General features: G+C 32.5%; 5 protein-coding genes across 8 annotated transcripts in view; 2 read left to right on the top strand and 3 right to left on the bottom strand.

The window, feature by feature from the left end:
• Positions 1 to 1763, top strand: part of LOC113520445 (activating signal cointegrator 1 complex subunit 3) — a 30413-nt gene extending 28650 nt beyond the window's left edge. For all 3 annotated transcript variants that reach the window (XM_026905779.3, XM_052898109.1, XM_026905780.3), the window contains 3 exons: positions 322 to 456; positions 711 to 915; positions 1579 to 1763. In XM_026905779.3, the coding sequence (XP_026761580.2) occupies positions 322 to 456; positions 711 to 915; positions 1579 to 1727 (489 nt within the window). In that variant the 3' untranslated portion in view covers positions 1728 to 1763. The remainder of the gene's footprint in view (positions 1 to 321; positions 457 to 710; positions 916 to 1578) is intronic.
• A 382-nt stretch (positions 1764 to 2145) lies between these two features.
• LOC113520296 (alpha-1,3/1,6-mannosyltransferase ALG2) lies at positions 2146 to 4286 on the bottom strand. The gene has a single exon (XM_026905587.3). It carries the CDS (start codon positions 4090 to 4092, stop codon positions 2827 to 2829), a length of 1266 nt encoding a protein of 421 aa, XP_026761388.2. The 5' UTR covers positions 4093 to 4286; the 3' UTR covers positions 2146 to 2826.
• A 961-nt stretch (positions 4287 to 5247) lies between these two features.
• Positions 5248 to 7739, bottom strand: LOC113520332 (peptidyl-prolyl cis-trans isomerase FKBP2). Of its 2 annotated transcripts, XM_052898126.1 has the most exons (3): positions 7696 to 7739; positions 7257 to 7356; positions 5248 to 5561 (listed from the first exon to the last, which is right to left on the bottom strand). In XM_052898126.1, the coding sequence occupies exons 1-3, from the start codon at positions 7722 to 7724 to the stop codon at positions 5304 to 5306; spliced, it is 387 nt and encodes a 128-aa protein (XP_052754086.1). In that variant the 5' UTR covers positions 7725 to 7739; the 3' UTR covers positions 5248 to 5303. The 2 variants fall into 2 exon arrangements, with proteins under 2 accessions (XP_052754086.1, XP_026761440.1); XM_026905639.3 differs by lacking the exon at positions 7696 to 7739 and having other exon boundaries at positions 5251 to 5561; positions 7257 to 7600.
• A 201-nt stretch (positions 7740 to 7940) lies between these two features.
• Positions 7941 to 19435, top strand: LOC113519332 (nuclear RNA export factor 1-like). The gene is made up of 10 exons (XM_052898115.1): positions 7941 to 8433; positions 9986 to 10316; positions 10903 to 11020; positions 11794 to 11866; positions 12053 to 12193; positions 15545 to 15740; positions 16559 to 16752; positions 17355 to 17564; positions 18701 to 18816; positions 19269 to 19435. Exons 1-10 carry the CDS (start codon positions 8290 to 8292, stop codon positions 19411 to 19413), a joined length of 1668 nt encoding a protein of 555 aa, XP_052754075.1. The 5' UTR covers positions 7941 to 8289; the 3' UTR covers positions 19414 to 19435.
• A 773-nt stretch (positions 19436 to 20208) lies between these two features.
• Positions 20209 to 22349, bottom strand: LOC113519331 (transcription initiation factor TFIID subunit 12). Its single transcript, XM_026904390.3, has 3 exons — positions 21955 to 22349; positions 21251 to 21443; positions 20209 to 20406 (listed from the first exon to the last, which is right to left on the bottom strand). Exons 1-3 carry the CDS (start codon positions 22165 to 22167, stop codon positions 20279 to 20281), a joined length of 534 nt encoding a protein of 177 aa, XP_026760191.1. The 5' UTR covers positions 22168 to 22349; the 3' UTR covers positions 20209 to 20278.
• Positions 22350 to 24004: the final 1655 nt, after the last annotated feature.

Genomic DNA, 24004 nt, shown 5'->3' with positions numbered 1-24004 from the left:
ACAACAACCAGAAGGAGACTTTGTACAAAAGTCGTTTGCTTAGGTACATATGTCCCATTCGTGTCTCTACCGTGAAATAGTCGTATTTGCATAGCTGTGTTTCAATTTGAAGGGTTGGATATGGCGGTGAATTTACAGGGAACAGAGGTATAACACCTTAGCCCTCAGGACTGGCAACGCATGGGAGGTATCATGGATAAAACAGTATGCTATGTCCATGGTACTATTCACGTCTATAGTCGGTGGTGACCACTTTTCATCAGGTAGGCTGTCAGCTTGTTTGCACAAGCCAGTAATAATTTATATTTATAAATTCCATAGGCAATTTGCGACCTTCCTACATTAGACATAAAGTTATCAGTCCGCGGTATTTGGTACGACGGTGACTGCGAACAAGATAAGCGGCTCCCGCAAGCACCCGGAAAGGACAAGTGGTTACCATTGCATGCTGACCAGGTTTGTATTATGTTGAATTTAAAATATTCTCTATAACTTAACACAGTTAACATTTATACATAGTTTTTATATCTGAAACATTATATTGCAATAGAATTAACTTCACCATTCTATATCGTCCACAACCACTTATCAGATGAGTCGTAAATTTGTCAATAAAATGTTCCTATAGGTGAACCGGTTTTCTTTTTAAGGTCCAGTACCTTAAATATAGATCAACGTTATTATTAGTTACAAATATTGTTCTCCTTTAGGAGTACACGTTGTTAATCGAAATGCAACGCCGCGGTGGCAACCCTAACAATGTGCTGTGTCCACGCTTCCCGCGCGGCAAGAACGAGGGATGGATACTGACGCTCGGCTGCCGCGACCGCGGGGAACTACTTGCACTCAAGCGAACACCCGCCGCCCGCGCCACACACACTACCCATCTTGCTTTCTACACGCCCCTACACAGAGGTAAAGTAATAATAATAAGTACCACTGGGTATATGTGAGAGATATATGTATGGACATATTACTCAGCGCCATCTAGTCGCAAACTAAGCAGAACTTATGGATAACTGCTAAATGGAAATACCTAATGTTAATACATATTATACATACATAATAATAGTAATAATTTATTCAACAAAAATATACAGATGCAATTACAATATACATATAGATTACATTTTGATTCACAGTAAGTGTATCTGGCCTCCATGCTAGGAAATAAGTAATATTTAAACCAATACAAAGTCATACACCATGTATACAAATGTTTGTATTGTGTGGGACTATTCCCGCAATAATTACCTTGTAAGGCAATGTATAAAACCACTAAACAATCAAAGTATTCGCGTATTATTTTTTATTTTACAATATTAGAAGAAGAAAATAAACAAACAGGCCATTTCATTAATACAAATCACTATCATACAGAAGTGCTTTATCCTTTACATCATAAATTATACAAAGCAATTCCTATTATGATTCATGTAATGTAGGCTCTTTAACACCCTTGGTGGTTCAATGTAGGGCTTTTTATTTTTCCTACTCTTACACTTGTTGATACCTCTTCTGACTTCTCTTACTCCATAACCAGTAGTTAAAATTAGTAATTAAAATATTAATTTCTAGGTCGAGTGATTTACACGATATACATAATGAGTGACAGCTATATGGGACTGGATCAACAGTATGATCTACAATTTGAAGTGATGGATCCACTGCCTCAAGAGAAAGTCGACAAAGCATATAACACAATTGATAAGACTTCATTGGAGTGAATCATTACGTATAAATAAATTGTTTTTACTGTTGTTTATCTGCATTTTCAATCTCTTGACAACACTATTTATTTATTTATACTTATAGCCCTGTAGATATAATATATGCAATTATATCTATAGGGTGTACTTGATGCCTGATGGCATTTTCAATGGCATTCATGGCATCGGTCAATAGATATATGGGAATATATAGATTTTTAGGATATTTATATTCTATGCATTAGGGACCTTTTTTATTATAGGGAATATTATAAAAAACACCCACCATTATGATAATACATAACAAATGAGTCTCTGCAATTCCTTGAACTAATAAGTATTGTTTCTGCCAAAAATAATATCCTTGTATGCAGTGACTGAAAGTTGTATAAAAAATATTGTATTTCCATCATTGATTATAAAATAAAATTCATAATTGCTTCAAACAATAGTACATTTTATTTAAATATATTCATACAGTATCATTATATTATAGTAGTATTATGTATTTACATCATTTAATTATTTAATTAATAAGTAATACTTATCACAAACCAATATTAATTTAAATCAAAATTAATTTTACATGGAACAAATTATGACTGGCTACTTACTAGTAACAATTAACATTATTAGTACCCTCATATATTATACTTATTAACAGAATCAGTTGCCTACTTATAATTAACACTACTACTTCAGTAAACTATTAAACATTTTACAAGATACTTGACTGGTGGTAAAATAAAATTGCATACTGATTTTTTATAAAGCATGCAAAATATAAAATGGCCTCAAATCAGCATTTCAATAAGCAATAAAATTATTTCATAAGTATTTCTAAAAACATCACAACAAATCGATTAAGTGAAACTTTATTAGAAATCATAGACACCTATTATATCATAGATTATTAACATTATTATTAAAATAAATGCACTTATACATAACCATCATAACAAAAGGGGGTGTTTGAAAATTAGCCTGAGAGTGGCCATAGTGTGCATGAACAAATGTAAATAGAGATACTTAAGTTTAAATTCCCTACTGATATTAAGATCTTTGGTTAAGTACACCCTCAAACAACATCAAATATTGTTGGAGAGTCAGCATTATGTTATTTACGTTTCTTCTGTTCAAACTCTATGGCTCTTGCTTCAGAGATTACCTGTCTCTCTCTTGTTAATATACCATCTAGCTGCTCTGTGAATGCATCAAATGAGAACTTTGTTTCAAACCTTTTTCGACCTGCTTCACCCAATCTCTCACCAAGTTCTGGACTCAATATTAACTTACTCATAGCTGTAGCAAATGCTTCAGTTGTTGGTTGACAAAGGAAACCTGTAACATCATTTACTATTGTTTCTGTAGGCCCACCATTATTCACAGCGATCACTGGTTTGCTGTAATACATTGCTTCTAGAGGAACTATACCAAAATGCTCATTTGATGGAGTGTAAACCAATGCCTTGCAATTATATAGAAGAGATACCTTCTCAACATCTTTTGGAGACTTCATGAATGTCACTTTGTCCTCAATATCCAATTCGGCTGCTAAATCAGTCAATTCAATGTAGTGCTCCATATTTTCCAAATTTATAGGGTCAAACCCACCAGCCATTATCAAATGCACATGATTCCAGTCAGATTCACTTATTATATGTTTCAAATGCTCTAGTGCTCTAAGAGCTAACTGCAAATTCTTTTTTCTTTCATACCTATTTATAGACAGGAATATAATCTTATCTGTGCCAACTGGTACAACTTCTTTCAAAGGCATAGGTGTGGTAACCTTAAAAAACTCTGTATTGATTGAAGGATAACAAATATCTGGAATATCTTTGATGTTTTGGAATGCATCCTGATAGACCCTAGCTGTGTATTTACTGTTGACTAGAACCTTGTCAGCTTGAGATGTTGTCAGCTCCTCCAGCCAATTCAAAGGGGCTCTGTACAATTTCTTAAGGATCCCGCCTTCAGAAGTCAATAACTTATCTGGATGATGACAATAAAATACGACACGGAATGGCCCCTGAGCCATTTTTAAAAATGGAATACAAAGCGATATTAAATCACAAAATATAAGAGTCGGTTCCTCCACAGGTATAACATACCAAGCCAAATATACAGCTGCATAAACCATACGAACGTATGCACAAGCTGCTTTAAACCTTCCAAATATAGATCTTGGTATCCAATCACCGACAACCGTTACTGGAAAGGTACCGTCTCTAGTTTCTGCAAAACAATGGCTGGCATCGTGATGATTTGTATAGAAAGCAACTTCGTGTCCTTTCCGCCTGAAAGCTAATGCAGCGTCGAGAACCAGTCGTTCAGCGCCACCAATACCCAAATCCGGGTGGAGGAATAATATTTTAACCATTATCACAACGAACTTGGAAAATTTCACAAACACTAATAATTTATAAGTCCTTGCAATTTATAATTCATACCATAAGATATTATATTGATAGAATGAAGTAAAGATATATAATTTAGCAAATGAATTACAAATAGTAGCAAAAACGCAGTTCAGCGAACAGACACACAAATAGAAAATCGTGTTAAAATTTGTTGTTCCAGAATTTGACAACTTCCACCACAGATTAAAGCCTTTCTAAAATCACTACTACAGGTTTATGCGAGTCCACCTATTAATTCACAGATTACAGAGACTATATGTAAATATATCTTAACATATGTCTAATAGATTTTAATTTGTCAGAGAAACAAACGTAAAAAATTAAGGGAACGGATTTTACTTGAAGAGATGTAGTTTAATTATAATTTCGCAATGTGACAATACGTAATTGTTTGTTATGGTTGGTGTGGGCTTGAAATATTATTTTGCTGACAGAAAAGGATGTAAAAATGACAACCAATTGAGGAGTCCATGGAATAAGTATTGTGTCTGAGGCATTCTCCTTCTATGACTGAATCCACTGATGTTTTCTAGCTATTGCTCAACAGTTTAAAAATAATTCAAATTCTTAATCGACAATAAGGTGCTTAAATGTCTGTGTAATAAATTCATTTAAAATTTTTATATACATAAATAAGCAAGTAAATTATTTCAGTCTTTTATTATAACCGTACCACCAGTTCGGTTCGAAACGCTAAAAAAGAAGATAGGTACCTACCTAACAAAATAAAATATATATACTAATAAACTCCTATATTTAAATATGAATGAAAGAATGAAAATTTATTATTGAAATTTTCATTCATTCAAATCACATATACTTGAGATTGTGTTTACATACATGTTATTAAAATTAAAATATAGATTCACAAAAAATGTTATATTAAATAAAATGTTTATTAATAGATACTTGTTGGAGATCAATGTTCCAACTATATATATGACATACATTATATTAACAGAAATTTCAAATAAATAGTAAATTTTAAAACATAATTAAACCCTTTACTGTAAAACTCATAATTTCACCAGCGGTCATTTTATATTATTGTAATCATATTCAAGTAAACACACAATAACACAACAAATAATTTCATAATGTTTTATTTAATTTAATTTTAGTAAGTATATAAAGGCATAAGAAACCAATTATATGAAAAGTGAACTAGAAATTACAGTTCATCTTTTCTTTCAATTTTGACAAGATCTACATGGAATGTAAGAGTGGCAGACTTTGGTATCTTTGGTGGAGCACCAGCTTCTCCATAACCCAACTCTGGTGGTATAACAAGCTTCCTTTGTTCACCTTCACACATCCCTATTAGTCCCTGATCCCAACCTTTAATGACTTGGCCTGCTCCAAGTGTAAAGGTGAGGGGATTACCACGTGGTATAGAACTATCAAATTCAGTGCCATCATCCAATGTGCCCTGAAATAATGAGAATTGAGTGTAGTGTCATAATAAATTGAAGTTTTTAAGTTTAAATAATAATATAATCATGGATATTTGCTAAACAGTGGTATATAAGCTTAAAAAATATAATCATGATACATCAAAGTGATAGAAACATTATTAATGCAATTAATCTGAATGCCACTGATAGACATAACAATTGTTGTTTTTCACAAAGGTACAAAGGCTCTCTCTGGCTACATCAGGATTGCAGTTATGATTATATTTTTATGTAATCATTATCAATGTTTTAGTCACAAATATGGACTTAAATACATGTAACTGGATGTACTTTTCATGTACATTTATGATTCTAAAATGAGTTCAAAGAACCTAGATTGACTTCATTTAAATACAAATTTGAACTTTGTGTTAGAAAAAATTTTAATGACGGCAGTAAAATGCCATTTTCTGAATATTTTGATTACACTGTCAAAAGCTTTTGTATTATCATGATAAATAATTTAGTATTGACACTTATCTTAATATAAAGATCCCGTGTCATGATCTTCATTCATGACAATTTCCACACTGATTTTTTTTGTGCAGCTTAGAATGGCAAACAAGCTGACGGCCTGATGTTTCCATCACAATGATAATCATCACCTATTGACATGAGCAGTACCATGGACCTAAAAATATACTGTATCACCCATAATACCCCTCATGCACTGCCATTCCATAGGACTCAGGTGTTATTTCTCAGTACCCTGTAAATTCACTGGCATTTCCCACCCATCAAATCAAAATACAGCCACGCAAACACGACCGCTTCACAGTAGAAACATGAATGGGACAGAGGTGCCCAAGCAAACGACTTTTGTACAGTGTCCCTCTGGTTAACATATTTTAATGAAATTTTGTAAATGTGTATGGTTTAATCCAAGAAGATAAAAAAATAGACTAAGTAGGTGGTGGTAGTAAGTAATATGGTTTCAATTTAAAAAATGTGGTTGATTTTGAGATATTTTCTATACTTGTATCTAAATAATTTGATGGTTTAGTAAAATATATTACAGATCATTGAGAACTAAACAAATTTTTTTATTTAATTCTAATATACATTCAAGATATTTGTAGAGAAATCAGACTACAGTCTGATTTCTCTACAAGTTCATTACAAGGGTCTAGTAATTCTAGAAACAGGTCTGGAAATTTTATAAAGTATTGGAAATGGAGACAGATATATGAATTGAATTTATCTTTTATATTTATTAACAATATATATAATGTGATCTAAAATAAAGCTAATTATTTAGTTTATACTGGACCATAGAATAATGATTAGACTATAATATCAAGTTAACATTTACTTTCAGAGAATGGCACTACAAAATTGACCGAAAATGGGACCCTAGTTTTATAAAAATCCAATTTTATACTAGTTCTACAAATCCTTGTTCTATTGAACAAAACATAGATTATCTCTAATTTATTAACTTTATAGGTTGTAGAATGGTTACAACTAAATTGATAGTTTTGTTTGACCACTACCTCCAGCCAGTAAAAGTGATATATACCAGGTTAAACATGTCTCTGTAGGAGTGTTTGCTCCTAATATGTAATATCCATGATATTAACCATATTACAAGCTACATTTCTAATTAAGTGAATTTAATCACATTGCAGTATGATGAATACAAGCTGTAACATTTTTCCGAATTTACCTACCGTGTAATGCATATGTAGTAAATCTCCTTTTTTACTCTTGGTTGGGCATTCTGATGGTCTCTTTTTAACACCAATTTGTAATTTCTTTGGTGCAGACGTACTGCCAATAACAACATATGTAAATAAACTCAAAAATATTAGAACAAAAACTATGAATTTACAGAGAGTGATAAAAGCAGGATTCATAATTATTTGCTTTCGTTTACAGTATAACTTATAAAGAAACTGTAATCCGAAGGGCAAATTTTCCAATACAGAAAGCACTCACTTTTTTCTTATAGACGTATAATTTTGAGTTTTTTGCAGGCTCCTAACTGGTTTGAGTAATTTTAGTCCTCAAATTGCTCAACAGAGGCGATACTAACATTACGAAACGTAAAAAAAAAAATACTTGACCACAAATATCATGCAATTTTCAGTTAGACAAGAATTTACCTACCGTAACAATCGCAACCATAGAACAAACATGATCTATTTTACTGCTTATTCTGTGGTTCTGTACTGTTTCTTTCTTCTGTACATAACAGAGTAGTTTCGCACCTGTTTCCAAACTTTTTGTCGCATGCACTTTGTGTCGTGACATATGAAGAGAAAAAACAACAATTCCAGACAAATTATCTTCTTGAAGACTAGGCAGCATGGTCTCCGACCTTAGCCTGTTCCAAACGGAACAAACGTACTAAAAAAAAAAAAAAAAGAAAAAACAACAACAACTGTTTATTGTAATTTTTTTAGTTTCGAATTATTTTTCACGATAAATAAATAAACGTTCATAAATAAAGCAATGTGATTTATAATTAAGAAATAAACTGTAATGATGTAATTACATTATATTCTGTGTGTAACTTTTATTATACAATTTTAACTGATAACTGTCTCGCCACTGCTGTTCTTATGCATCCTATATTAAATAATATAATTTTTCCTTTGTGAAATAATTAAATAACATACTAAAAATTATATCGTTAGTTAGTGTATAAATTGTTTCCTTTTAATATTTTTTTTAGTTAATTTTTATATTTATGTGCTTACAATGAATACAAGAAAATATCAATTAGATAACTATACCAAGTTCCTGCTGACCAGAAATACTGCAACATCAGCTTTAACAAATCATATAGAGATCTGTCTATCGAACGAAGAAGATATCTCCAAACATTATTTTCATAAATTTATGGTTTGTTTAATTGAATTTATTACTTACTAGTGCACACAATAATTTTTTTATAATAGATGTTAACTTAGCTATCAGTATACGCCAGCGAAATGCTACGAAGGAGGATAGGTGAAGATGACAGTAGATCAATTGGTCCATCGTGAAAAATATATCAGAATTAACATTATCTCAGAGATTATGTCGTATATATATATATATATATATATATATATATATATATATATATATATATATATATATATATATATATATATATATATATATATATATATATATATATATATATATATATATATATATATATATATATATATATATATATATATATATATATATACAGCACACACTGTATACACAACTAACATTAGATATTGGTACATACTTAAAAAAAAAAATAAAACAAAAAAAAAACAAAAAGAAAGTACAGAAAAGAGGTTACACAATTTCTCGTGTACCACAGTAACACAAAATTGAGTCTTTGTGTATATATTAAAGTGTATATATTAGCACAATGTTAATCATTGTGTAATGTAGTAACTATTGAGTAATTGGTATATAGAGCTGTTTTTGTTGACTTAAAAAGTATTTGAGAGATATCTACGAGGTTTGTCCGGAAAGTACGTATAAAAGTTTTTTAAAAATTTTATTTTACAATTATTCAGGTAAATCAATTTTATCCCCTTCAAAGTACTCCCCCTGTGACATAATGCACTTGTGCCAACGCCGTTTCCACTGTGAGAAGGCTCCTTGAAAGTCCTCTGGTTGTAGGTTTCTCAGCTGCCCCGTCGTAGCTTTTTTTATCTCATTTATGTCCCCCAAATGCCGCCCCCGAAGTACCAATTTGGTTTTTGGGAACAAGAAGAAGTCACACGGGGCCAAATCCGGCGAATAGGGGGGTGTTCGGTCACCGTAATGGAATTTTTACTCAAAAACTCACGGACAACAAGAGAGGTGTGGGCAGGGGCATTGTCGTGGTGAAGAATCCAACGCCCCTCTCGCGCCAATTCTGGACGAACTCGTGCCACACGAGCTTTGAGGCGTCTGAGCACATCGACGTAGAATTTTCCATCAACTGTCTGGCCTGGAGGGACGAATTCTTGATGGACAATCCCCCGAACATCGAAAAAAACAATCAACATTGTCTCGGCCCTCTCTGAATCTTTTTAGCCACTTGTGGACGGTTGGTTCCTTCACAGCATCATCCCCATAAACTGTTCTGAGATCGGCAAAAATTTCACGGCCATTCTTGCCGAGTTTCGAGAGAAACTTGATTACGACGCGCTGCTCTTCAACGGAAGCGGGCTCCATGCCGACGGGGTTTCGTTAAGAGGTAACTTCACAGATGGCGTGACAAGCCAGTTCGCACCGCACGGCGGTCAGACCAGAACTGAAGCATTGTTAGGGACATAAGGAAGGGGTCCTGCGCTTACCTGGCCTCCCCACTCCTCTTTCTCGCATTCCAGAACACTTTTATACGAACTTTCCGGACAGACCTCGTATATATATAATTTTTTTTTTATAATTTTTACTATACTTTGTTTTTCAATTGTAGGTGCACAATTGGTCTGCCAGTGCTAGAATGCTCTTTGATACAATGAGTGAATATTATTCAACAACTTTGATACCAGTAAATTATACATCCCAAGGTGACATCGCCAGTTTTTACTCGAGTAGCCTCACCTTTGTGTTAAAGATCATAAAATTTAATTTTATGTTCCCATTCCAAAGGAATATGTATAATGTTGACATACTTTTGAATGACAAAACTTCAGTACAATGCTTTGAGAACAGAGTATCAGTGGAGGACATAGTCAGTAGTGTTGTGAGCAATCGTTTCAATGAAAAGCTTGAATTGGATTTATCAAATATCTGTTCTGATCCAGGTAAAATATTTTTATTTTATTTTTTATTATTATAACTGCTTGTTTTTTGGAGGAAAACATTTGTAATGTCCATAGGGGAAAATGAACATTACCTGGGGGCATCACGCTTCAGTAAAGAATATCATCATATTAAGTATTGGTACTTACGAGTCATCAATACAGATATTTTCTTACTAAGGGACTAAAGTAACTAGTCAAGCTAACCCTGGGGACAATAAAGAGAACCATCTCTCTACAAACTGTATTGTTTTATGCATAGAGGCAGTCATAGAATAATTGACCAAAACCAAAAAAAAATCTTCATCAGAGTTAACTCTTTCTTTTAAAGATTGTTTAAAAGAGATTTCTTTAGCAATGAGACCGCCTTTTGTGTAATATATTTGTGTATATATATATAACAAAGAAGAACAATTCCATCATACATTATTTAGTTTTATATTTCAACATTTTCAATGAAATTTATAGGCGACGGTTACCACTTTCCATCAGGCTGTCAGCTCGTTTGCCATTTTAAGTTACATAAAAAAAATCATTATTTTAACTAACAATTAATTCTTGTGTATTAATAAACCTAACTTGTTTACAGAATTTGTTGAGAGGAAAATATGTTTTTACAAAATTGGTCTGCTAAATAATTTTAAAATACTCATGATTAGAATGGGCCGAGATGCAAAAATTTTAAACCTAAGCTATAATAATTTAAGGTAATACATATTCCAGTTTAATGATTTTGGTGCATATTTTGACGATACCACACAGTCATCTAACAATCCAACTATTTTTCCAATACTTTACATGTAGAAAGTTATTTTATGTTTATTTGTCTGTGGTTTTATTTTTATTTCAAAATGTTTTTTTTTTTTTTGGATTGTGAGTTGGGTCAGATTGGAATCATATTGGAGTTTTTTTTTAATGGGTAATAATGAAAAATAAACCTACTTACACTAACGACTATAAAACAGTGAGTGATATAGGTGACAATGAAATCAAATCGGTTACAATGTCGTGACAAAATTACTATGACAATTTACCACTATGGTTTTTATAAAGGATATGATCCGCGCGGAGTGGGAGTTGACCTAACAGTGTATATTGGGGGGAAGGGATTGTTAGTAATGCGGACTATTAATCCTATTGCTAGCGATGTACCCTATCAGGTCGACCTCCATATGATTCTCCCTGGAAACCATCATGCTAAATTCCAGGTGTATTCATCACAATGGACTTACTGACCTGTCTTTTCATTCTCAGCTATCATCCTTCACTGGTGGGTACCAGCGTATACTGTTAGCGCAGGCGAGGTTACAATTTAATTATCATTCATTAAAAAAAAAACAGCATACATATAATAATAGTACTTGGGATGCTTTTTATCATTACTAATAATCCTTTCCACCCATGTTGGATTGTGAAACTGTTAGATGACAGTGTAATGTCAGCTTTATGTGTACATTAATTAGTTTGTATTTTGTTCCAGTGAACTCCCGAATGATATAATGAATTTTTTCACAAAAGGAAACTTAGTTGCCATTAATTTAAGTTACAATAATGTAAGTTAACATATGAAAGATTACATCAGCATACAACTTACTTTCATTTATACTTAAAAAAGAATATATTTGTATTATTTTCTTATTAATTAATAAATATTTCCTCCATTATGGAAACATTACATCATTGTTATGAATAAACGAAATATTGCCACATACTTCTTTGTACTGTAACGATGATTTCAGATCATGTCTCTTGCCGACATACATAGACCCAGTAGTAAAATAGAAAAAATATGGCTAGAAGGTAACCCAGTATGTGAGGACATCGATCCAGAAGTCTATGTCAAACAGCTCATTGTCAAGTTTCCGAGAGTTACTGAAATTGTAAGTTAATAAGTTAAATATTTGTAAGTTGCCCATATGGGTGTCTCTGTCCTAATCATAACTATACGACATCATACCCTATAAAAGAACATATTTATTTTATTTATTTATTCATTAGTACAAATATGTGTACATGGCGTACTTAATCCTAAAAGCATTCTCTCCCAGTCAACCATAGGGAAGTGTCAGAACACTCGAATGCGATACTACTAATTATTGATAAACATACATACTAAAATTACATATATAAACGAATACATTTATAAGACCGGCAGCACACCTGCAGTGACTCTGGTGTGGCTGATCATGGGCAGCGTTAGTCACTTACCATCAGGTGAGCCACATGCTCATTTGCCCCTTGTGTTATAAAAAAAAAACATATTGCTACTGAGTAGTAACGGTTTTTCTATGCCTGTTTCAGCAGTATGCATGCCCTGTAATTTAGATCTCAGGAACTGTTATGGGAATTATATTATTATATTGCATTATTTTGTGATGTGCATGGTCATGGTGCTCATGTCTCATATTGACAGGAGACATTTACCACTTGCTATCAGGTTGTCCTTCAGCCTGTTGGCTAATAAAAGTGTGTTTGTCACGTCTTAACACCTCAACGCCTAAACCAATCACTAAAATTTGGTACACATAGATAGTGTACATGGCGGACTTGACATTATATAGCGTTCTCAACCAATCGACCGTTGACAGAAATAATTATGTTATTAATTGTTAACTTAATAAGCAAATAAATAGGAAAACAATATTAAACAGTAATTTAAAAATAACTACATATAATACTCATGTTACCTACATTATACCTACATATATATTATGAACTTGCTTCGTGCGTTGGAGAACACGTAAAGTTGTCATGCAGTAAACCATATGGCATTTGTTTTTATTTTTTTATACTACTTAGAATGGCAAACTAGCTGACGGGCCACCTGATGGAAAGTAGTAACCGTCGCCTATAGACATGGGGAGTACCATAGATATAACAGAATATACTGTTTCGCCCATGATATTCCCTATGCGTTGCCATTCCTGAGGACTCAGTTGTTATTCCTCTGTACCCAGTAAATTCACGCTATATTCCACCCTTCAAACCGAAACACAGCCATGCAAACACAACTGCTTCACGGTTAAAACACGAATAGAACAGAGGTACCTAAGTAAACGATTTTTGTACAAAGTCTCCCTCTGGCATGGTCTTCGTCTGTGAAAGATGGTCTAGATTATGTTGATGACAGAGGGCGCCACATTCACGCTATTATTAGTAGTATTTTTTTAAGGGATGGTAAAGGAAAGATAATCCCACCTGTGCTATAGGTATACACTGACAAGGCACCGGTGAAGGATGATAGGTGAGGATGGAATCAGATCAGTTGGCCCATCATGACACATTCTAAAATAATTCATCATAATGAATTCGAATCTTGGGAGAGGTCACAGGATGCACTCGGAGTTTTTTGTGACCTATCAAAGGCATTTGATTGTGTGGATCATAAAACGCTTTTGTACAAGCTCGAACATTATGGTATAAGAGATAATGATCTAAAATTAATGAGAACTTATTTAGAGGATAGGGTTCAAACTGTAGATATTGACGGTGTAAAATCTAAGGGAGCTAATATTAAGATGGGCGTTCCACAAGGGTCAATCTTAGGCCCCTTTCTCTTTTTAATCTACATAAATGACCTTCCCTTTATGGTAGAGAAAATTGCAGATATAGTGCTGTTTGCGGATGATACTTCGTTAGTGTTTAAAATTGGACGTCAAAGTAATCAATTAGACGATGTAAATTGTGCTATGTCTGCAATATTAAATTGGTTTACATGTAATAACCTATTATTAAATTCCAGCAAAACAAAGTGTATAAAATTTACACTTCCTAATGTAAGACTAATAAATACACAGTTATTGCTTAATGACGAAATAGTAAATTTTGTTAATGATACAGTTTTTTTAGGTATAACAGTGGACTCGAAATTACAATGGGGGCCCCATATTTCAAAATTAGCCAGTAGACTCAGTTCTGCTGCATATGCAATTAGAAGAATTAGGCAATTAACAGACGTGGCGACGGCTAAACTTGTATATTTTAGTTATTTCCATAACATAATGTCTTATGGCATACTGCTGTGGGGTAAAGCAGCCGATATAAATACTATATTTGTTTTACAAAAGAGAGCCATACGTTCTATTTATGGTATGGGTTCAAGAGAGTCATTACGTCAGTGCTTTAAAGACTCAAATATCCTCACAGTTACTTCACAATACATTTATGAAAATATTATGTATACACGGAAGAACTTAGCGAGTTTTAAAAAACTCAAAGACTGTACAAGTAGAAACTTACGCAATATAAATAAGCTTATTTTACCTAAATGCCGTCTGCACAAAATCAGTAATTCATTCTATGGTAATTGCATAAGATTTTATAATAAACTGCCGGAATCTGCATTAAATCTGACAGAGAGGCAATTCAAATCTTATATTAAACAATTTTTATGTAAGAAAGCCTATTACAGGATAGACGAATTCATAGATGACAACATATCAAGTAAATAATTAGTTTATTAGCATACAACGTTATAATTTTATTTTCTCATTGCTTTCTTGATTTAATTGATTAATTTTAGAAATATGAAAGCGTAGCGGTTTTTTGTATTAATTGCCGCATGCATTCTTATGTAAAATGTGAATACTATAACTATCAGATGGCAATTGTGAGTAGCTTTGACGTGGTCTAGTGTTTTGAGTAGTCATGCTCACTAAAATGTCCAGACTTGTGGCGGCGTGGTGGGCCGGGTCATTGGGCTCCCTAAAATATGGTCGAGCGCAGTGATGGCTGGCTCATCCGTCATACTCGTGAACGGGTGCTGCTTGTAGGGACTGGTCTGCTCTAATCACTATGACTGATTTCCTCTTATTAATTGTTTAACCAGTTGGTTATGTATTCAATTTTTTTTTTCTTTTTGAGTATTTAATTGAATTAGTGCTAATTGGTGGTTTGTATTCACACAATTAAACTTAAAAATGTAAAATAATAATAAAATTATTTAAAAGAGCATCACGCAAGTTTCTTGCTCGTTCTTCTTGTGATGAGACAGCTTTCCGAACGAGCGGTAAATTAAAAAAAAATGTAATGACTTTTCAAAAGTGCTTCAATGTAAGTTTATTTGAATAAATGATTTCTATTCTATTCTATTCTATTCTAATGGTTTTCCAGGGAACCACATGAAGGTAGATAGAGTTCGATATATGGTATATTGCTAGAAACAGGCTTGCTAATCTTCATTACTAATAATTCCTTCTCCATTAATAGTAGTTACTTATGATTGTTTTCAGGATGGAATAAAGTTGTATTCACACGGATTCATGTATCCATTCTCCAGGAATTATATGATGACAAATGAAAAGTACTCCAAAATGGTTGTGGAGAAGTTTTTAACGCTTTATTACTCGCATTACGACACGTGTCCACGGAAAATAGACTCATTTTACGATAAAGGTGCAGTATTGACCATATCAACATCATTTAATGGTAAGTAAATTTAGTACAAGTGTATGAAGATGATGATTGGTTTAGTAGGATTGATTCTTAGACGCCGTTTCTCTAAATCTCTTAATCTTTATTTTTTTTTATACTATTATGGGGGCAAACAAGCAATATGGCCCGTCTGAGAGTAAACGGTATTACCGTAGCCTATGGACGCCTCTAACACTAGAATCGTCGCGCGCGTTGCTGACTCTTGGAAAATCTTATTAATAATGTAATATCATAATTACAAAATTACTATTTTATTTTAATATGACAATTTAAATTTATAAGAATTTTGACTTAATTTCTATAAGAAATTTATTGGTACACAAAACAAGAATTTTAATATCAAATTGTAATTTTAATTTTAGACATAAATTCTTACTATGATTAGTTATTATTAAATTAATGATTAGCTTGTAAAGAATGTCATATGGCATTAACCTCGCCACTTGTACATAGTTTGTTTTTTTAATTAATGATAATGAAATGGTAACCCCGCCTGCGCTAATGATATACGCTGGCGGGGCACCAGTGAGGGATGATAAGTGAAATAGAATGAAATAGCAAGTCAGTTAGCCCATAGTGATGAATCCACCCGGAATTCAGCATGATGGTTTCCAGGGGGGACCACGAGAAGGTCGACCCGACGAGGTTCATTGCTAGCAATGGGACTAGTAGTCCGCACCACTAACAATCCCTTCCCCCTACTTGTACACAGTTTTATTGTGCAAAAAATAAATAAAAAGTTTAGAGAATTAGTGCTTCAGAATCGACCCCAGTCTCACAATTAACATTAAAATATTAACTTTTGTTTTCAGAATCGGAGCAACAGAAATTAAATGCTTGTTACAAACACTACACTCGAAACGTGTTGGACCCTGAGAAAAGAAAATTGGTATTGGCGTACAAAAAATATTACACCAAAGAGAATGCTATATATAACGCTCTAAACAGTTTTCCAGCTTCCACTCATGATCCGGCCACGTTTTGCGTAGATGTTCCTATACACAATGTAAGTTTTTTGTAAATTAATTTTGATAATAGCCTTGACATTCAAAACGTATCTTTTGCAGAGAAATGATCTGTATCGCGTTTCTTACAGAGCAAAATTTATGTAAAATAAAGCAAAATGTCTCAATCTGTCAACAAAACAAACCGATGTTCACTGGTTTGTTTCGCACACATTTCGTTGTTTAAAAATTTTGAATTAAATTTCGCTCCAGGAAGCGGCTTCGGTCATCCAAAAATTTATCTAAAATCTCGACAGTGAAGCTTATCTATTGAAGAAGGAATTATGAAAATCAGTTAAAAAAAAACTCAAAATTAATTCCAAACATCCAATTTTTTTTTAATAGAGGAAATATAATCCCGCATGCGCTATCGGACTACGCTGGTAGGGCACCAGTGAAGAATAATAGGTGAAGGTGAAAGGTCAATTGGGCCATTTTGGCGAAAACAATAATAATTAATCACAAAGATTTCCATGGGACACCATATGGAGGTGGATCTAATAAGATATATTGCTAGTTTTATTACTAATAATCTCCCCCCCCCCTCCCTTTGATGATGTTAGATCTGTTGTTTACTTTTAATCCAATATTTAATTTGTTTCAGAAAGACATGCTGATGATAGTTATAGACGGAATTTACAGAGAAAAAGACGAAAAAAATTTTACCTCTGAAAATACATATTTATATTTTCAATTTAGAAGAACTTTTATGTTTAAAATACTAACAAACCTCAACAAACAGGAATACTTAATTACTCATGATATGTTCAGTATAAGCAGCGCAACTAAGGAACAGATTGAAAACAGTTTTAAGGTACAAACTTCATTTACCAATAGAGTATGCTACCAATCTCCAATAATATTAAATATATTTAAAAAAAAATGCCTACAAACATAGGCCAGTAACGCACAAGCAACTCCTCTCGTGTTGCAGGTGTTGCATGGGCGACGGTAGCCGCTTTCTATCAGGTGGACCGTCTGCTCGTTTGCCTCCCTAACAATAAAAAAAAATATATTCAACAACAAACAGCAGAACTGAATGTTAATTCTAGTAATAAAATTAATCTTCTCCTTGAGTGTCTTAAGAAACGACTAAAGAAGGGCGAGAAACGAGCAGCAGTGTCCCTCTTAAAACATCACCAAAGCCTAACTTATGTTCAGCAGTGGACAGTTGAGGGTGATATGATGATGACTGATGGTATATAAGTGATGTTTACAAATATACAACTAACACCGTAGTCTATGGAAAAAATATCTTGATGGTTTTTTTTATACAACTTAGAACGGCAAACAAGCTGACGGCCCACCTGATAGAAAGTGGTAACCGTCGCCTATAGATATGAGCAGTACCATGGACATAACAGAGTATACTGTTTCGCCCATGATACTCCCCATGCGTTGCCATTCCTGAGGACTCGGGTCTTATTCCTTTGTACCCAATAAATTCACGCCATATCCCACTCTTCAAACCAAACACAGCCATGCAAACACAATTGCTTCATGGTTGAAATACAAATGGGACAGAGGTATCCAAGCAATCGACTTTTGTACAGTCTCCCTCTGGTTTCCACGTACATACATAGAAAGTAGGTAATTTTTAATATTGGGGACTAACGGCATTGCTAGCAATGTAGACTACATTTATTCAGGCCGACCTTCACATAATCTCATTTGGAAACAAGTGGTTTAATTTCTAATGGATCCTTCATAATTGGTCAATTGACCTGTCTTCATACTCTCCTATCCTCATTTAGTGTTACCCAGCTAGTCTATTCCTATCGCGCAGACGAAATTATCATTCCTTTATTTTGGGTTCATATCGCGAAGTCCATCCAATATGTAGGGTGGCTGGTGAGGTTGTACAACTGTATATCCAGTAGTGAACTGATAATTATAACGAGACATTATAAAAGTATTTTCATTTCTAATACAGCTGTTAATTTATTTTAGATACCAATAAGAAACATGAATATTTTGGCGCTAACAAATCCAGATCCTGAAGAGATAGAAACAGTCTCCAAAGCTTTTTCGCATTTGACACAACTTAAAAAGGAAGAGGCTAAGCTGTAAGTATTTTAACTATGTACGTTATATTATATGATTAATAATAAAATGAACTGTTATAATAATTAGCTGTTTCTGATTTTGATTGTATTATGTTATATGAATTCGAGATAAATTGTATTTACAATTTGCGTAAAGTAACTTTTTTTTACACCATGATTGTTTTTTCTAACTACACTAGATTGACTGGAAGATATCTCTTTTAGAGATAACCCTCTCTTGCTAACAAGTTGTTAAAATAATCGCTGTACCTATTGTTCAAGTACAATAAAGAATATATATTGTTATCGAGATACTAAATTAGCACTATCTGATATTTACAAACTCTTCAATAAAATTCATTAAAAATAAATGAGTTTTATTATAATCTATTGAATAGTTATAAACCGCAATGTTATCTCCTATATTATATTAACCAGAGTACCATATGTCATTTTGTGTAATGTTGTTTCAGGCGATTGAAAGCCAACGACTGGGATTTCAAGAAAACGTTACAAATATTTATGGCAGAATTGAGAGCTGACAAAATTTCCGAGGATAGATTCATAATGGATGGTGATGATTTTTCAGATATATCTACTTTAAGTGATGTTGACTAAATAAAGTATTATAGTAATTAAAGGCTTCTTTCATTTCTAAATATCTAATCCTTATAGGTATATAAGCTATTAGTGGAATGTTAGCGATAGGCTCAAAAGAGTATTTTATTATGAAATTAATTAATTCTTAATAAAATAATATAATAATTAAGAAAATTAATTATGATATAATAATTAAGAAAGTATGTAAAAGGTCAGCGTGAAGTGTAAATGACACGAGCCACAGCCTTTATATGGTTTGGTACTTTTGTCGTGAATTATTTATTTTTTCCCATCGTGTATAATAAAAGACGCGAATTTACACTAATCTAAATTTCCACGAACTTCTGTAACATGTGTAAAAGTATAAAAATATACGGATTGTGGGAAAATCACGCGAAAATCAATAACTAACAAGTCTGTTGTCAACTGATTCCTAAGAATTATTGTATTTACATTTTCTATGAGGACATTTAAATCATAACAGCTTATATAAAAATTTATTTCTCTGTTGTTCTAATTGCTATGTAATACACATATGTCTAAGTAATATACATACATATATGTAAACTATTTTAAGTTTCAATTAATATTGATTTGTATTAAATAGATAATAATTTTGAAGTGATCACTTAGCCTAAAATAAAAGATTTTATATATTTTTATAAAAGGATTTATATTTAAAAAAAAATTATACTTACAGCAGTCATGTTCTGTACTGTTACAAAAAATAACAGTTTTTGCAAAGAACTTAGTCAATATCAAGAAATTTAACACCTTGGATTGAATGGTGAAAAAAATCCATTTTATTACAAATTATTAATTTTTAAAATCAATTCACAGAATTTTTATTTACACTAAAACTATAATGTACTTAAGAATGATACTAGTATTTCTTTATAGTTTTCCGTATAAGAGCCATGCGTTGCTTATGCGCTTCTGTGACAGCTGCACGTTTGTATGGTCGTAGTTCATCATTACCAAACCCAGGTATCCACATATTCCACTGTCTTTCTGTAAAATTGGAAATAAAATTATGTTGCATATAAAACTTTGTTATTTTTAAGAAGATTATTATTATAGTAACTTTAATATATAACAATAATAAACCAATTATCATAAACAAAAGAAATATCTCTATAATAATAATAAATTAGTCTCTAATTTTATTTTTATAACTTTTTTATTCAATGTCTATATAGCTGTAGCCCGCAGTGCGACTTAGACGCTGTGATGCAAAGCGCCAAACATTTCCTGAAGAAGACTTCTGGATAAAGTCGATTCAATTGTCAAGAACAACAACAAAAATATGTATATAGACAGACTACCATCTGTCCTCCTTCAGAGAAATCAGAATTTTGGAAACTCTTAACTCTTAAAATCATTTTAGCCTAATATTAGTACACTTACAAAAATATTACAATTTAGACAATATGACAGCAGTTACTGCTGTAGCATCCCATTTGATATCTCACAATAGTGATTAATATAATGGCAATTAAACCTGCTCACAATTATTCATGTGTTCAATGATTAAATGCAAATAAACCTGTAAACTCATTCCTTTACTGTGGGTGTCATCAGAGGTGACTAAGGGAAAATAATAGTAGAGAGACGAAAAACAGCACACCTCTTAAAAAATCACCAAAGTCTAACTGTGGTCGCTAACCCAACTGCCAAACATAACTACTATGGACAAAAGTCCCCTTATGAGGGAGGCTATATTCCACAGTGGACAGTTAACAGCTAATAAAAAACAAACCTATGAATGTTTTAGGTTGTGTTTTTAACTTACTGTACATACAGATGTTTTAGTGCAATAAAAAAATATATATATATATGTTAAAAATTGTCTTACCTAAATGTAACTGTACATCTCTAAGCTCCACAGTTGGAGCATGTCTGTGTTTTGCCAGTGAACATGATGCATTTAATGTTGTGTCTATAAAGTCATCTGCCAGTTGTAGCAACATTTCCTCCACTTCCTCGTCCAGTTGGACTGTGGGGTCTATCTCTCTGACTAATTCTTGTAATCGAGGCCGGCTGAGAAGCTGAAATCATCTTACTAGTTAAATTCTTACTAACATCAATTCTTTATGCTAACAAAGAATCAATGCTTTATTCTAACACAGAATGGGAAGTTAACATTCTAGCTAATGAAAATTAGTAACTAACAGCTATAGACATAATTCATTAACATCATAACAAATCAATAACATAAGTATATTCACTAGGATTACACATATGATTGTGACCCAGATAACAATCCTAAAATACTGAAAATCAAAAACACATTATCTTAATAATGTACTGTACACACTAAAGTGCCCCAAATTTTCATAACAACCTGATAGTATTCTTCAAAAGTCTAAAGATACACAAATAACAATACTTTTTACTTCTACTTGATAGTGTAAGTAAGATTAATTGACCCATTATGACGAATTCACGAAAACTATGACTATTTCATGGAAGCAATGTGAGGAACGGGCTAACAGAGTAAAGTGGCTCTAGATACTGTCTTACTGTTCATACTTTTAAGTTTATAACATGTCTACTAACCTGAGTAGTCTGGTCTCCAGATACACTTGTTGCAGGTTTAGCGGTGGTTTGCACTTGAGTACCCATTGGGCTATGCTGTGAGGGAGAGCTTTGTATTGAACTCGATTGCAATTGTGGACTTTGCATCGGATTATTCACGTATTGTATTGTTCCTTGATTTATAGTTCCTATACTAGGCATATTAGGAGCCTGGCTCATAGAATTATTAGCCATTGTTTATTACAAATTCGTTTCAAATCACAATAAAATATTTGGTGATTATATTATTTAAAAAAATGTTAGGAAAATAGTACTTTTAATATAAACTTTTCAGTTTTAATTTGTAAAAAAAATATTGGAGAGATTCCTCTAGTCACATACCCTTCTATGTAAAAATAAGCAATTCTGATTACTACGTAATGAGTTGGCACTAGACAGTTTCGCGTAACTTTCATACTATAAATATAAAGGTTTTGATGTATGGATTTGGTCAGGAAACATCATGCCAACATTTAGTTAAATGATGAAATCATAACAATGCCAACTTAATTAACAAAAATACTGTCAAATGTAATACAAATGACTGCCATCTAAACTATTTGTGTAAGTTTTAGCTTTGTATTTCATAATTCTTTTTATTTTGACGGGAGCATAACAACTATATATAATTAATATTGATTCTATTACGAGGTGTACTCTAGAAATAAACCATATATTACAGAAAGTGTTGAAAACTTGTGTTTACTATCAATAATACTACGAAATTGAGTACTCAAGATAATATTTTATAAATAATAAATATATTTAAAAATATTATGTTTCTTTTTTTTATTTTCTCTAAAAGAATTTTCGTCGGAAAATGCAATTTGACATAGAATAGAATATTTTATTTGCGTTGAAATATAATAGTAATGACAAAGCTTTTTAGAATACATAAACAGTTCCATATTTAGCTAATTTGCATTTCTACTATTAAACTATAATATAATTATAACCCTATTAGTTTCCATTTTGAACATCAGGCTGGCCAACATAAAGAGAAATGGAAAACTTTTGTGTAGATTGGATAGATATTCCTAAATGAGTCGTTTTATGTTGTATGAAGTGCATTCTCTTATCCCTTGGTTATGGTTATATATTTGGCATCGGACTTACGTCAACGGAACCTGGAGAAAAAAAAATAAATGCATGTTACTTTTCCGAAGTAACAATATAATAAAAATAAAAAAAATAAACAGTTGTGGCATCACACTAAAGAATACACTTCCTAAAAAAAATATCCATAGTGTTGTACCACTTTGCTTTCACCATGCTTTCATCCAATATATCGATATCGACAGTTACCATGAAAAAAACTAGCTAGTTCATAATATAAAATTTTCAAATTTTACGAAACACATTAAAACAAAACAAGTAACTATATTTAGTTACTTTATTTAACTTTACTGCAAATTTTAATTTATTTTTTGACAAGCGAATAATGCATAGTCCATTTTGGGCATTAAACAATAGTTTGAAGAATTATGCCAAATCAAACTATCTGTAAAAATAAACACGTATTCAATTCTAAAGGATATATACGTATTAAATTATTATATTTCGTAATGGTCATGTTCCAAATTCAACGAATTTCATTTATTCGAATACGAATTAAAAATTTATCGTAATCTAGAGTCATTGTCAAGCGCATGCTGTTGAAACGCGTTGTTCGTCAGCGCAACTAAAAACCAGCCTAAGAATACAAGAAAATTCCTCGTAAGTTCAAACAAAGATGTTCGAGACTTGTTGGGAATTCCTCTGTATTTTTTCAAATAAGTTGCCAATATTAAAGTCCTATTCCTGGAATTTGGATTATTTATATTCCAAATGCAGAAATTTTCACTAGTTCAAATAATTTGTAAGTCAGAGTCCAAGGGACCCCAGGTCCTATATGCTATTATATAACAATTGAAGAACAGCTCCCCTAGACAAGCAACTAATTCATGGAATGAAGCGTCATCGCAACTCGTACAACGGTAGGGAGTTGGAATGAGATATCGATCACTGCTAACTTATTGATGACGATTCCATT

This window comes from Galleria mellonella, unplaced genomic scaffold (assembly GCF_026898425.1).
Source record: "Galleria mellonella isolate WM207_F2 unplaced genomic scaffold, CSIRO_AGI_GalMel_v1 utg40, whole genome shotgun sequence".
Lineage (NCBI taxonomy): Eukaryota > Metazoa > Arthropoda > Insecta > Lepidoptera > Pyralidae > Galleria > Galleria mellonella.
This window is presented reverse-complemented; position numbering and strand designations above follow the sequence as displayed.

Excerpts from the sequence above, each read along its gene's own strand:
- LOC113520296 (XM_026905587.3), bottom strand. The coding sequence starts at position 4,092 with ATGGTTAAAATATTATTCCTCCACCCGGATTTGGGTATTGGTGGCGCT.
- LOC113520332 (XM_026905639.3), bottom strand. The coding sequence starts at position 7,442 with ATGAATCCTGCTTTTATCACTCTCTGTAAATTCATAGTTTTTGTTCTA. Across the intron at positions 5,562-7,256 it reads TACTACATATGCATTACACG|GGCACATTGGATGATGGCAC; the intron begins GTAGGTAAATTC and ends TCATTATTTCAG.
- LOC113519332 (XM_052898115.1), top strand. The coding sequence starts at position 8,290 with ATGAATACAAGAAAATATCAATTAGATAACTATACCAAGTTCCTGCTG. Across the intron at positions 10,317-10,902 it reads AAATATCTGTTCTGATCCAG|AATTTGTTGAGAGGAAAATA; the intron begins GTAAAATATTTT and ends ACTTGTTTACAG. Across the intron at positions 12,194-15,544 it reads TTCCGAGAGTTACTGAAATT|GATGGAATAAAGTTGTATTC; the intron begins GTAAGTTAATAA and ends GATTGTTTTCAG.
- LOC113519331 (XM_026904390.3), bottom strand. The coding sequence starts at position 22,167 with ATGGCTAATAATTCTATGAGCCAGGCTCCTAATATGCCTAGTATAGGA. Across the intron at positions 21,444-21,954 it reads CTGGAGACCAGACTACTCAG|CTTCTCAGCCGGCCTCGATT; the intron begins GTTAGTAGACAT and ends AGATGATTTCAG. Across the intron at positions 20,407-21,250 it reads AGATGTACAGTTACATTTAG|AAAGACAGTGGAATATGTGG; the intron begins GTAAGACAATTT and ends CCAATTTTACAG.